The sequence below is a fragment of the Heterodontus francisci genome, chromosome 1 (assembly GCF_036365525.1).
Source record: "Heterodontus francisci isolate sHetFra1 chromosome 1, sHetFra1.hap1, whole genome shotgun sequence".
Lineage (NCBI taxonomy): Eukaryota > Metazoa > Chordata > Chondrichthyes > Heterodontiformes > Heterodontidae > Heterodontus > Heterodontus francisci.
This window is the reverse complement of record NC_090371.1, coordinates 19,970,111-19,984,276: the sequence shown is the minus strand read 5'-3', so window position 1 is coordinate 19,984,276 and position 14,166 is coordinate 19,970,111. Positions and strand designations below refer to the sequence as shown.

Below are 14,166 nucleotides of genomic sequence, written 5' to 3'. Positions count from 1 at the left end.
AGGTGTAGAGAGATTAGACGTCCATAGTGAAGAGGGGATGGTTAGAGCCAAGAAACTGGAAATTGTCAAAATGGCGCAAGATGCCAGAAGAGTCACGTATTTAGTTGGGAAGAGACTGGACCAGCGGAGAAAAGATAGTGTCAAGATAGGAAGAAATACATTCAGTGGGGCAAGAACAGGCTGAAATGATGGGTCTGGCGGGACAGTCCTGTTTGTGGATTTTGGGAAGGAGGTAGAAGCGAGCTGTCTGGGGTTGTGGGACTATGAGGTTGGAAGCTGTAGAGGGAAGATCTCTGGAGGCGATGAGGTCAGTGACAGTCCTGTGGACAGTAGCTTGATGTTCAGTGGTGGGGTCATGGTCCAGGGGAGGTAGGAAGAAGTGTCTGAGAGTTGGCATTCAGCCTCTGCAAGGTAGAGGTCAGTACGGCAGACAACAATAGCACCACCCTTGTCTGCAGGTTTGATCACAATGTCGGGATTAGACCTAATAGAACAGAGTGCAGCAAGCTCAGAGGGAGACAGGCTAGAGTCAGTAAGGGGAGCAGGGAAATTGATTCGGCCGATGGCTCGCCGAGAGTTCTCAATGAAAAGATCAAGAGTGGGTAAGAGGCCAGAGGGAGGAGTCCAGGTGGAGGGAAAATGCTGGAGGCGGGTGAATGGGTCCGCTGGTCAGGGGGAGGACTCCTGGTCAAAGAAGTGAGCACAGAGACGAAGGCGACGGAAGAAGAGCTCAACGTCATGCCGAGTCCAAAATTCATTGAGGTGGGGGGGTAAGGGGAAAAAACTGAGTCCTTTGCTGAGTACAGATTGTTCAGCATCAGAGAGGGGAAGGTCAGAGGGTATTGTGAATACACAGCAAGGGGTCAGATCAGAAGGGAAGTGAAGGGGAAGAAGGATCTGGAGGGGCATTAGTCCCCATCAGCTGCTGGAGATTACGTTCCTTAACAATTGAAAGGAAGAAGTAATGTATTTTGTTAATGTGTTGAGTTCAATATGTTAAGAGCATGGGCGGCACAGTGACGCAGTGGTTAGCACCGCAGCCTCACAGCTCCAGCGACCCGGGTTCAATTCCGGGTACTGCCTGTGTGGAGTTTGCAAGTTCTCCCTGTGTCTGCGTGGGTTTCCTCCGGGTGCTCCGGTTTCCTCCCACAGCCAAAAGACTTGCAGGTTGATAGGTAAATTGGCGATTATAAATTGCCCCTAGTATAGGTAGGTGGTAGGGGAATATAGGGACAGGTGAGGATGTGGTAGGAATATGGGATTAGTGTAGGATTAGTATAAATGGGTGGTTAATGGTCAGCACAGACTCGGTGGGCTGAAGGGCCTGTTTCAGTGCTGTATCTCTAAATCTAAATCTAAAATCATGACTGGCCTTTCTTCATATTTATTTTTTAACCATGCGCTCCAGTGTTTCAGTGAACATCAACACAAGCTCGAGGAGCAGCCCCTGATCTTTCATTTAGGCACTCTACAGCCTTGGGGACTGTACATTGAGTTCAATAGCTTCACAGCATGATTGGCCTTTTTTAATATTTTACTTTTTAACCATGTGCCTGCTTTTCATGCTGTCAGAGCTGCTCATTATTCTGCTATTAACACTCTCTCTGAACTAATGCTTTGTCTTTCACCACAAGCATTAACATACTTTAGAGATACTCTTTGCCTTTGTTCCAGAACACCTTTGTTAATTAATTTCTCCTGCCCTCTGTCCTATCAAACATCTTCCTCTTTGTTCTCTCAGCCACCCCCTCCCCTTCACTTGCTTAAAACCTAATTCTTTTCTACAAACATTAACTTTGCTTCTTTCTCCACAGATGCTGCCAGACCCGATGAGTATTTCCAGCACTCTTTGATTTTATTTCAGATTTCCAGCATCTGCAGTATTTTGCTTTTACCATCTTCCTTTGTGCTAGGTATGACTCCAACCAACCAGTTTCCCCCTGATTCTCATTGACTCCAGTTTTGCTAGGGCCCTTTGATGCCATACTCGGTCAAATGCTGCCTTGATGTCAAGGGCAGTCACTCTCACCTCACATCTTGAGTTCAGCACTTTTGTCCATGTTTGAACCAAGGCTGTAATGAGATCAGGAGCTGAGTGGCCCTGTCAGAACCCAAACTGAGCATCAGTGAGCATATTGTTGCTGAGCAAGTGCTGCTTGATAGTGCAGTCCATCACTTTGCTGATGATCAGGAGTAGACTGATAGTGTGGTAATTGTCCGAGTTGGATTTGTCCTGTTTTTTGTGTACAGGACAAATCTGGGTAATTCTCCACATTGCAGGGTAGATGCCTGTGTCGTAGCTGTACTGGAACAGCTTGGCTAGGGCGGGGCTAGTTTTGGAGCACAGGTTTTCAGTACTATTACCGGAATGTTTTCAGAGCCCATCGCCTCAATCAGGCTTCTTACATATGAATCCAGTCCCACACTAATTTGGTGAACTCTTAACAGCCCACTGAAATGGCCTAGCAAGCCACTTAGTTGTATGCGATAAATGCCGGCTTTGCCAGCGACACCACAGCTGAAAATGAATTTTTCAAAATTTGAGAACTTAACAGGTCAAACTACTATTTAAAATATTCCTCAATCACAACAATTTGTATTTATACAGCACCTTTAACTCCATAAAATATCCCAAGGCTCTTCGCAGGAGCATAATCAAAATTTGACACTGAACCATATGAGGAGGTGCTCGGACAGGTGATCAAAACTTGTGCCATCTTAAAGGAAGAGAGAGACTGGGAAAGTTTAGGGAAAGAACCTCAGAGCTTAGGGCCTCAGCAGCTGAAGCAGGACTACCAATGGTGGAGCAATGAAAATCGAGGATGCGCAAGAGGACAAGAATAGGAGGAGTTCAGAGATCTGAGAAGGATTGTCGGGCTGGAGGTTTAGTGGAGCAAAAAGTCACAAAGGGATTTGAAAACCAGGATGAGAATTTAAAAATCATAGGTGTTGCTTTGGAAGCCAGTGTAGGCCAGCGGGCACACGGGTAATGGATGCACTGTTTCTTTAAGCGTAATTAAAACCACTAAAACTTCTGCAGTTTGAGCTCTTTAAGGTTCTATATTTTTATTAACAGTGGAAGGTGCTACTACCTATGATGGCATGGGTCCCAGCTCACCCAAGTAGCCATCTGTTATCTCTGAGTAGCTAATATGTTTGAACACAGGCAAACTGGATCCTATCCCCACCTTTTTAAAAATTCTTTGAAGGGGTGGTGCAGGCGGGTTCAATCGACGCATTCAAAAGGGAACTAGACTGTTTTCTGAAAGGAAGAATGTACAGGGTTGCGGGGAGAAGGCAGGGGAATGGCACTCGGTAATTTGCTCATTCGGAGAGCCGGTGCAGACGTGATGGGCCAAATGGCCTCCTCTGTACTGTAATAAATCCATGATTCTGTGGGTGTGGGTGCTGCTGGTAAGCCTGGCATTTATTGCCCATCCTTAATTGCTCTTGAGAAGGTGGTGGTGAGTCTTGAATATAACTGAGTGTCTTGCTCGGCCATTTCACAGGACATTTAAGAGTCAACCACATTGCTGTGGGTCTAGAGTCACATATAGGCCAGACCGGGTAAGGACAGCAGATTTCCTGCCCTAAAGGACATTAGTGAATCAGATGTCTTTTTATAAGAATCCAGTCGTTTCATGGTCACCATTACTGAAACTAGCTTTTTTCCCCCAGATTTTATTTAATTAACTGCATTTAACATCCCCAGCTGCCATGGTGTCTCCGGATCATTTGTCTGAGCCACGAGATTACTAGTCCAATAACATAACCACTATGCTACTGTACCCCATCCCTACCTGACATTCACACAGTCACACACGCACACAAAAACCTGCATTTATATTATGCCTTTGACACAGCAAAACATTCCATGGTGGAGTGATTAACATTGGGGTGTGCATGATGCCAGAATTGGAGGAGTGTGGAGATCTTAAAGGCTTGCTGGGTTAGCGGAGGTGAGGGATGAGGCTATGGAGGGATTTAAAAACAAGGATGAGAGTTTTAAAATTGAGGCATTGCCGGACTGGGGGCCAGTGTAAGTCAGCGAGCACAGTGGTGATGAGTGAATGGGACTTGGTGCAAGTTAAGACACAGACAGCAGCGTTTTAGATGAGCACCAGTTTATAAAGGTTGGAAGATGGGAGGCCGGCTGGAAGTGCATTGGAATAGTCAAGTCTAGAGGTAACAATGGCATGGATGAGTGCTTCAGCAGCAGATGAGCTGAAGCAGGGGTAAAATTGGGCGATGTTACGGAGGTGGAAATAGGTGGTCTTGGTGATGGAGCGGATGTGTGGTTGGAAGCTCATCTCGGGGTCAAGTACGTACCAAAGTTGCGAACAGTCTGTTTCAGACAGGTGCCAGGGAGAGGGATGGAGTCAGTGACTTGGTAACGGAGTTTGTGGTGGGGACGAGAGACAATGTTTTGAGTCTTCCCAATATTTAGTTGGAGGAAATTTCTGCTCATCCAATACTGGATGTCGAACAAGCAGTGTGACAAATCAGAGAGAGTGGAGGCATTGAGAGAGATGATGTCAGGTAGTGCTGAGTGTTGTGAGCATACATGTGCAACCTGACATCGTCTTTTTAGATGATGGTGCCGAGGGACAGCATTGAGATAAAAAATAAGAGGGACCAAGGATAGATTCTTGGGCAACATCAGAGATAATAGTTGGAGCAGAAGCCAGTGCAGGTGATCCTCTGGCTACGATTTGATAGATAAGAATGGAACCAGGCAAGGGCAATTCCATCCAGCTGGGTGACAGAGGAGAGGTGCCACAGGAGGATGGTGTGGTCACCCATGACAAATAAAAAAAAAAGGCTATGGGCCCTGACAACCTTTGCGCCACTCAAGTGCCAGGATTCAAATCCCACCACGACAGCTGATGGAATTGAAATTCAATTAATTAATAAAAATCTGGAATTAAAAGCTAGTCTCAGTAATGGTGCCATGAAACGATCATCAATTGTCATAAAACCCCATTTGGTTCACTAATGTCCTTTAGGGAAGGAAATCTGCTGTCCTTACCTGGTCTGGCCTACATGTGACTCCAGACTCACAGCAATGTGGTTAACTCTTAACTGCCCTGCGAAATGGCCGAACGAGCCACTCAGGTGTCAAGGGCAATTTGGGAAGGGATGGGTTACAAATGCTGACCTAGTCAGCGACACCCAAATCCCATGCACAAATTAAAAAAGGCAATGACCATCTCCAACAAGAGCGAATCTAACCAGCTCCCCTTGACATTCAATGGCATTACCTTCGTTGAATCCCCCACTATCAACATCCTGTGGGTCATCATTGACCAGAAACATAACAGAACCAGCCACATAAATACCATGGCTAAAAGAGCAGGTTGGAGCTGGGAATTCTGTTCTGAGTAACCCACCTCCTGACTCTCCAATTCCTGTCCACTCACCCTCTCCGGGGACTTCCAGCCTGGTCCCGGTGACCCCGCCTCACTAACCTGAGGTTAGCTGTTCTAGCACTGGGCCTGAGGCTGAGGCCTCTGCAGTACTGGCAGTGGCCACTGCTCCCAGTGGAGCTGCTGATACTGCTGAGCTGTCAGCCCTGTGACTGGCCGGCAGCTCTTGGAGGCGGGATCCCATCTTTAAAGGGACAGGGTACACGTCGGCAAAAAAAAGGAGGATCATTCCAGGGGGCACGAAAAGGCAGAGGCAGGATTTCCCCCACCTCCAGCACAAACTCCAGCCCAATATGTCAGAAGCATGTTAGTACCACAGAAAAGTAATGGCACAGAAAGAGGCCATTCAGCGCATCGTATCTGCGCCGGCTGAAAAACCTAGGTGCCCAATCTAATCCCACTTTCCAGCACCTGGAACAAATGCTGGAAGGTGGGATTAGACTGGGTGGCTCGTTTTTTGGCTGGCGCAGACATGATGGGCCAAGTGGCCTCTTTCTGCGTCGTAAACTTTCTATGATTCTATGAAAAGGCTGTGGATGGTGGGGTGTCAAGTGGAGCTTTCAAGACTGCAATCAATATTTTTGTTTTGGTTAAGGTAGCAAGAGATATGGAGCAAAGGCCTGTAAATGAATTTGAGATATAGATCAGCCATGATCTAATTGAATGCTGGAGCATGCTTGAGAACTGTCCTCTTCCTGTTCCTAATATTCCTGTGTTTCCGATGTAACCTATATCTGTAATTTTAAGGAATTGTAATATTTAAAGTTGCTGATGAAACAATTTTTACTGCTGGCTAAAATCTAGAGGTGAGCACATAGCTATTACCTCAGTTAAGGGAAGCCTTAGCCCTATTTATGAAAAAAGCTCTTTGAAAGTAGACAGAAATGATATCATGTTAAGTATTAACTAAATTAACATTCCCCTTCCTCGGTAAAAAGGTGCCTTGTCAGTGGAAGTTTTAGCTGAGCCCATTTCATTGTTCAGCTCCAAAGGCCCATTCTATGTCCCCAGGTGGAGACCATCAAGATTGGTTGGTGGGTGTATCGTGAAATGCTAAATATTCTCAGTGGGTTGTTTCTATGTGAGTGGGCAGAATATTACCTGTGGAGGGCAGCATGGTCATGACTACTGGGACCTAAATGTCTGTGTGTATCCATGACCTGGTGTTAGTTATTATTTGTTTGTTTTTGTGTGTGTGCGCCTGTGTACATATATCCAAGATCGCATGTGCGTGTGTGTGTGTGTGAGAGAGAGCATCTGCCCACGACTGTGCTTGTATGTGTGCATATGTGTAAATTTGTATATCCCAAGCACGCACACACATGGATCTCAGTGTGTGTGTATCCTCCAGTGTATCCGCTTGTGTGTATATACTTGTGCCTAAGAGGCATGTGGCATTTAATCGATCAGAATGGAGTCAACGTGAAGATACAACACTCCCTGGAAATTAGTGAGCAAATATGAAAGCACTGAATCTGATAGATTCATTCGGTGCACATAGGGTGCGATGAAGTAGGGAGGAAAGAGTCTCATGTGGAGCATAAGCAGCGATACAGATCATTTGGGCTGAATGGCCTCTCTGTTGCAAATTCTATGTAATTCCCATCACCAGGCATTCCTGATTTTTTTTTTCAATTCTGTCCTCTTGCATTCAGGACGGGTAAAAATCAGACTGGCCTTCCATACCTAATTGTCCTCATCGGGAACATCTTGACAACTGAGCTTGTGTGTGGGAACAAATCATGGAATCTTACAGCACAGAAGGAGGCCATTTAGACCATCGTACCTGTGCCGTCACTTTGAAAGAGCTATCCAATTAGTCCCACACCCTCTGCTCTTTCCTCATGGACTTCCAGTGTTGTCCTTTTTAAGTATTTATCCAATTTATTTTTGAAAGTTACGACTGAATCTGCTTCCCTTTCAGGCAGTGCATTCGACATGTGCAAAAAATTCTCCTCATCTCGCCTCTGGTTCTTGTGCCAGTTACCTTAAATCTGTGTCCTCTGGTTACTGACCCTCCTGCCAGTGGAAACAGTTGCTTCTTGTTTACTTTTATCAAAAACCTTCATGATCTTGAACACAGATAGAATGACAGGATCGGTCTCACCGGGTGCTGCCGCCACACCCCGCCTCCCATGGTCGACCAGCCCACCGACAGTCAGTGACCCTACTGGCCCTAAAAGAAAGTCAAAAAAGGGAGAGTTACCTGGGGCACCCCTCACCCTGGGGGACCCTGCCCCATCGACTGTCAGGAGAGGAAGGAAGGAGAAGGAATAATAACTGCACTTGAAAGAAAAAAATGCAAAGCGCTACCACCAAACCCCACCCCCTCCCAAAATGGTGACAAGTTCTGTTCTACCTCAGGTCACAACACTGCATCATAAATCCTCATTAAGTTGAAGACTTAAACTGGGGAGGGAATTGGAGTAAAGAAAGGAGCGCGTTTCCAAGAGGGTTAATCAAACACCATGCTCCTCAACTCAACCTGCCGTGCAGGTGAAGGCCCGAACAGGCCACCTCTGATTTAAGACTGGTTCTTTCAATGGGCAGTGAAAATATAAGCTCCCCAGTAATGAGCCAGCTCAAGCAAGCAGCTTCATTGAATCGTGTAGATAAACATTATTCGTCGTTGCAAACTTACCTTTGACCTCCAGGCTAATGCGCCTTCCATCATTCATTTCTTTTTGTGTTTTTGTGACAATGTGCGCTTGGGATATTTAACACAAAAAAACTTCATCTTTAATCATGGGGCTGGCTCAGACAGTGGGATAAGGCCGAGGAATTGAAGCTGGCCTTTGCTGATGGCAAAAGAAAAGGCTTCTTCTCTCTGTCAGTGAGTGAAACTCGATCTAATTGATCCGTCAGGATTCAGGCTGCGTGCCTTTTTTTTCCTCATATTTGCTCATTAATTCCCCAGGAGTGCAGCCGTTTGACATTGACTCACTTCCGATTTGTCAAATGCCAGATGCCCCAAGACACGTCGCTGTCAGTCAGCACACGGGACGAGAGGCTAACGGGGCACCCAGAGCATTAACCAGTGACACTGCCATATTAGTGCATCGCCTTGAACAGACTTTGGGGAAAGGGGGTGGTGGGGAGTGGGTGGGGGAGGGGTGGGGGTGCGCTGGTGTGGACTCACCTGGCCAGTGTACTCACCTGGACACTGGCTTCTCAACTCTGGGGCCTGGCTTTAGATCCTCACTGGAGAAGCAAAGCAGTGCTTGGTGATTTTAAGCTGTGTGTATCTACCCGGGTACAGTGTGCAGTTTTGGTATCCTTATTTAATCTCCTTATTTAAGGAAGGATGTAAATGCGTTGGATGCGGTTCAGAGGAGGTTTACCAGTTTGATACCTAGAATGAGTGGGTTGTCTTATGAGGAAAGGTTGGACAGACTGGGCTTGTTTTCACTGGGGTTTAGAAGAGTGAGGGGGAGACTTGATTGAAGTTTATAAGATCCTGGACGGTCTTAACAAGGTGGATCTGGAAAGGATGTTTCCTCTTGTGGGTGAGTCCAGAACTAGGTTTTAAAATTAGTGGTCGCCCTTTTAGGACAGAGAATGAGGAGAATTTTTTTCTCTCAGAGAGTTGTGCGGCTTTGGAACTCTGCCTCAGAAGGTGGTGAAGGTGGGGTCATTGAATATTTTTAAGGCGGAGGCTGATAGATAGTCAGAGGTAGTTTCTTTACGCAGAGAGTAGTAGGGGCGTGGAACGCCCTGCCTGCAACAGTAGTAGACTCGCCAACTTTAAGGGCATTTAAGTGGTCATTGGATAGACATATGGATGAAAATGGAATAGTGTAGGTCAGATGATCGGCGCAACATCGAGGGCCGAAGGGCCTGTACTGCGCTGTAATGTTCTAAAAAAAAAAGATTCTTGTTAGGCCAGGAAATCAAATATTATCGGGGATAGATGGGAGTGTGGAATTCGAGACACAAAACAGATCAGCCATGATCTTATTGAATGGCGGAGCAGGCTAGAGGGGCCGAATGACCTACATCTGCTCCTAATTTGTATGTTTGTATGTACAGCCCTGCAGCGCACACTTTGGCACCCTTGTGCACAAATTGAGAAAAACCTCTCCCCAGAATAACAGATGATTACATCATTGAACAGGGCAAGGTGAGCTCTCTGCTGACTGTCTCCGTTGTGTAGTGTCCAGCTCAGCAATGGTTTGATGAGTAATGGATTTATGGATGCATCTGTGAGTCATGTCACAAGTTGCCTCATTGATAGCTATCCCCTGATATCACACTCAAATCCCGTAAAGTGAGGTAATGTGACTTCAATTTAGTTCAAATTCTGGAAGGTTCTTTATCACCATACTGGTCAATGTAAGGTTTAATTTATTCAGAACAGGGAGCATTTTTTGAAGAAAATAAGTTTGTTGAGCTTAAGAGAGTCAGAAGTATAATGAATTAACAGACAGAATTGTTTATTTCCTCCCAAACCTGGGTTTTGGGCCCAGTTACATAGAAACATAGGAGCAGGAGTAGGACATTTGGCCCTTCGAGCCTGCTCCACCATTCGTTATGATCATGGCTGATCATCCAACTCAGTAACCGGTTCCTGCTTTCGCCCCATACCTTTGATCCCTTTAGACCCAAGAGCTATATCTAACTCCTTTTTGAAAACATTCAATGTTTTGGCCTCAACTGCTTTCTGTGGTAGTGAATTCCACAGGCTCACCACTCTCTGGGTGAAGAAATTTCTCCTCATCTCAGTCCTGAAAGCTTTACCCCGAATCCGTAGACTATGACCCCTGGTTCTGGACTCCCCCACCATCAGGAACATCCTTCCTGCATCTACCCTGTCAAGTCCTGTTAGAATTTTATAGGTTTCTATGAGATCCCCACTCACTCTTCTGAACACCAGAGAATATAATCCTAACCGACTCAATCTCTCCTCATACGTCAGTCCCGACATCCCAGGAATCAGTCTAGTAAACCTTCGTTGCACTCCCTCTATAGCAAGAACATCCTTCCTCAGATAAAGAGACAAAACTGCACACAATATTCCAGGTGTGGCCTCACCAAGGCCCTGTATAATTGCAGCAAGACATTTCTGCTCCTGCACTCAAATCTTCTCGCTATGAAGGCTAATATACCATTTGCCTTTTTTACCACCTGTTGCACCTGCATGCTTACCTTCAGTGACTGGTGTACGAGAACACCCAGGTCTCACTGCATATTCCCCTCTCTCAGTTTATACCCATTCAGATAATAATCTGCCTTCCTGTTTTTGCTACCAAAGTGGATAACCTCACATTTATCCACATTATATTGCATCTGCCGTGCATTTACCCCACTCACTCAACTTGTCCAAATCACCCTGAAGCCTCTCTGCATCCTCTTCACAACTCACCCTCCCACCCAGTTTTGTGTCATCTGCAAATTTGGAGATATTACATTTAGTTCCCTCATCTAAATCATTAATCTATATTGTGAATAGCCAGGGTCCTAGCACCGATCCCTGCAGTACCCCACTGGTCACTGCCTGCCATTCAGAAAAAGACCCATTTATCCCTACTCTTCGTTTCCTGTCCACCAAGCAATTTTCTATCCATAACAATACACTACCCCCAATCCCATGCACTTTAATTTTACATGCTAATCTCTTGTGTGGGACTTTGTCGAAAGCCTTCTGAAATTCCAAATAAACCACATCCACTGGCTCCCCCTCATCAACTCTACTAGTTACATCCTCGAAGAATTCTAGTAGTTTTGTCAAGCATGATTTCCCTTTCGTAAATCCATGCTGACTCTGTCCGATTCTACCACTGTTCCCCAAGTGCTGTGCTATAAAATCTTTGATAATGGACTCTAGAATTTTCCCCACTATCGACGTCAGGCTGACTGGTCTATAATTCCCTGCTTTCTCTCTACCTCCCTTTTTAAATAGTGGGGTTACATTAGCTACCCTCCAATCTGTAGGAACTGTTCCAGAGTCTATAGAATCTTGGAAGATGACCACCAATGCATTCACTATTTCTAGGGCCACTTCCTTAAGTACTCTGGGATACATACTATCAGGCCCTGGGGATTTATCAGCCTTCAATCCCATCAATTTCCCCAACACCATTTCTCTACTAATACTGATTTCTTTCAGTTCCTCTCTCTCACGAAGCCCTGTGTTCCCCAACATTTCTGGTATGATATTTGTGTCCTCCTTTGTGAAGATAGAACCAAAGTGTGCATTTAGTTGGTCAGCCATTTCTTTATTCCCCATAATAAATTCCCCAGTTTCTGACTGGAAGGGACCTACATTTGTCTTCACCAATCTTTTTCTCTTCACATACCTATAGAAACTTTTACAGTCAGTTTTTATGTTCCCCGTAAGCTTGCTCTCATACTCTATTTTCCCCTTCTTCATCAATGCCTTGGTCCTCCTTTGCTGAATTCTAAACTGCTCCCAATCCTCAGGTCTGTTGTATTTTCTGGCAAATTTATATGCCTCTTCCTTGGATCTAATGCTATCTCTAATTTCCCTTGTAAGCCATGGTTTGGTTACCTTTCCCATTTTACTTTTGCGCCAGACAGGGATAAACAATTGTTGCAGTTCATCCATGTGCTCTTTAAATGTTTGCCATTGCCTATCCACCGTCATCCCTTTAAGTAACGTTTCCCAATCCGTCATGGCCAACTCGCATCTCATACCTTCGTAGTTTCCTTGACTAAAATTCAGGACCCTTGTCTCAGAATCTATCATATTATGGTCGCTCGTCCCCAAGGGGTCCCGCACCACTAGATTGTCAATTATTCCTCTCTCATTACATAATACCCAGTCTAGGATGGCCTGTTCTCTAGTTGGTTCTACAACGTATTGGTCCAGAAAACCATCTCGTATGCACTCCAAGAATTCCTCCTCTATGGTATTGTGACTAATTTGATTTGCCCAATCTATATGCAGATCAAAGTCACCCATAATTCCAGATGTTCCTTCATTGCATTCATTTCTAATTTCCTGTTTAATGCCATTCCCAACATCGCCACTACAGTTTGGGGGTCTTTATACAACCCCCACTAACGTTTTTTGCCCCTTAGTGTTTCTCAGCTCTACCCATACAGATACAGTTCAGTCAGCTGCACCCAGATGTTTCTTCACTCGGAAACTACATTGTGTCAGTTGTATTCTGTCCTTTCACCTACACAAATCAACAACAACATTAACATATTTATCAAGAGTCTTCAACATAATGAAACATCCCAAAGCACTTCAGGGAAGCAGTATAAAACAAAATATGACACCGTGCCATATTAAGGAGATATTAGGTCAGATGACCAAATGCTCGGTCAAAGAGGTAGGTTTTAAGGAGTGTCTGAAAGGAAGAAACTGAGGTAGAGAGACAGAGAGATATGGAGAGGGTATTCCAGAGCCTAGAGCCGAAAGTCGAGGCAACTGAAGGCACAGTCACCAATGGTAGAGTGCTTAAAATCGGGGATGTGCAAGAGGCCAGAATTGGACGAGCGCTAGAGGAGAATACAGAGATAGGGAGGAGTGAGGCCATGGAGGGATTTGAAAACAAGGATGAGAATTTTAAAATCAAGACATTGCTTGACTGGGAGCTAATGTGGGTCAGCGAGCACAGGGATGATAGGGGAATGGGATTTGGTGTGAGTTAAGATATGGCAGCAGAGTTTTGAATGACTTCAAGTTTATGGAAGGTAGAATGTGGGAGACTAGCCAGGAGAGCATTGAAATAGCATAATCTAGAGGTAGCAAAGTCATGAATGAGGAGCAGGTGAGCTGAGGCTTGGGCAAAGTCGGGAAATGTTGCGGAGGTGGAAATAGGAAGTCTTCATGATGGCACGAATATGTAGTCGGAAGCTCATCTCAGTGTCTGATATGACACCAACGTTGTGAACAGTCTGGCTTCTTCTCAGACTGTTGCCAGTGAGAGGAATGGAGTTGGTAACTAGGGAATGGTGTTTGGAGCGGGGCCAAAAACAATGGCTTCAGTCTTCCCAATAATTAATTGGAGGAAATTCCTGTTCATCCAGTACTAGATGCCAGATAAGTAGTCTGATTGTTTAGCAACAGTGGAAATGTCAAGAGAGGTGTTGGGGAGGTAGAGCTGAGTGCTGTCAGCGTACATGTGAAAACTTAATGCTGTGCTTTCAGATGATGTCGCCGAGGGGCAGAATGTAGATGAGAAAAATGAAGGGGCCATGGATAGATCACCAGAGGTAACAGTGCACGAGCTGGAAGAGAAGCCATTGCAAGTGATTCTCTGGCTATGATTATATAAATAAAAATGGAACCACACGAATCAACCATGAATCCAGCCCAGGCAAGTCTTCATCCTTGAATAGAGAACTGAGTGAGGTGGGAGTAGGAGTGGAGAGCAATGGTTGCCAGTGACAGCCGCATCCTATGAATAAATTAAAACAAAATCTGTGCCTAACCATAGAATACTTGACTTGGGTGAGGAATCAAATGGGACAGTTCTAATACTGCCCGCCCCACTCTTTGCTCACCCCCTGTTATTGGAGACAAAGGCCTGGAAATTCTGTGGCAGTTCCCCTGCCATGACCTTGTCAGGAGGCCAGCAGCACATCCCGGAGAAAGGGCGTCAATGGCTATCCCATTTCTATCATTGCTCAGAGATTCCTACTGGTCTCCCACTGGAGCTCAGGCCGGAGAGTGGGCAAATCCCTGTGGAATTTCAGGGCCAATTTCTGCAGGTTGTTGACGTGCCTCACCATTAAGGTCACCAAAAGAAGACAGGACAGATGAACGAAT

The 14,166-nt window shown here is 45.5% G+C and overlaps 1 protein-coding gene across 12 annotated transcripts in view; it reads left to right on the top strand.

The window, feature by feature from the left end:
• LOC137374610 (transcription factor COE3-like) overlaps nt 1-14,166 on the top strand; it is a 517,803-nt gene that overhangs the window by 402,419 nt on the left and 101,218 nt on the right. For 2 of the 12 annotated variants that reach the window (XM_068041623.1, XM_068041279.1), the window contains exon 9: nt 12,155-12,174. The exons of 7 other annotated variants lie outside the window; for them this stretch is intronic. In XM_068041623.1, coding sequence (XP_067897724.1) covers nt 12,155-12,174 — 20 coding nt within the window. Of the gene's footprint in view, nt 1-7,202; nt 7,220-8,007; nt 8,035-12,154; nt 12,175-14,166 lie in introns of all 12 variants that reach the window. 3 more of the 12 variants (XM_068041768.1, XM_068041336.1, XM_068041195.1) reach the window with 2 other exon arrangements.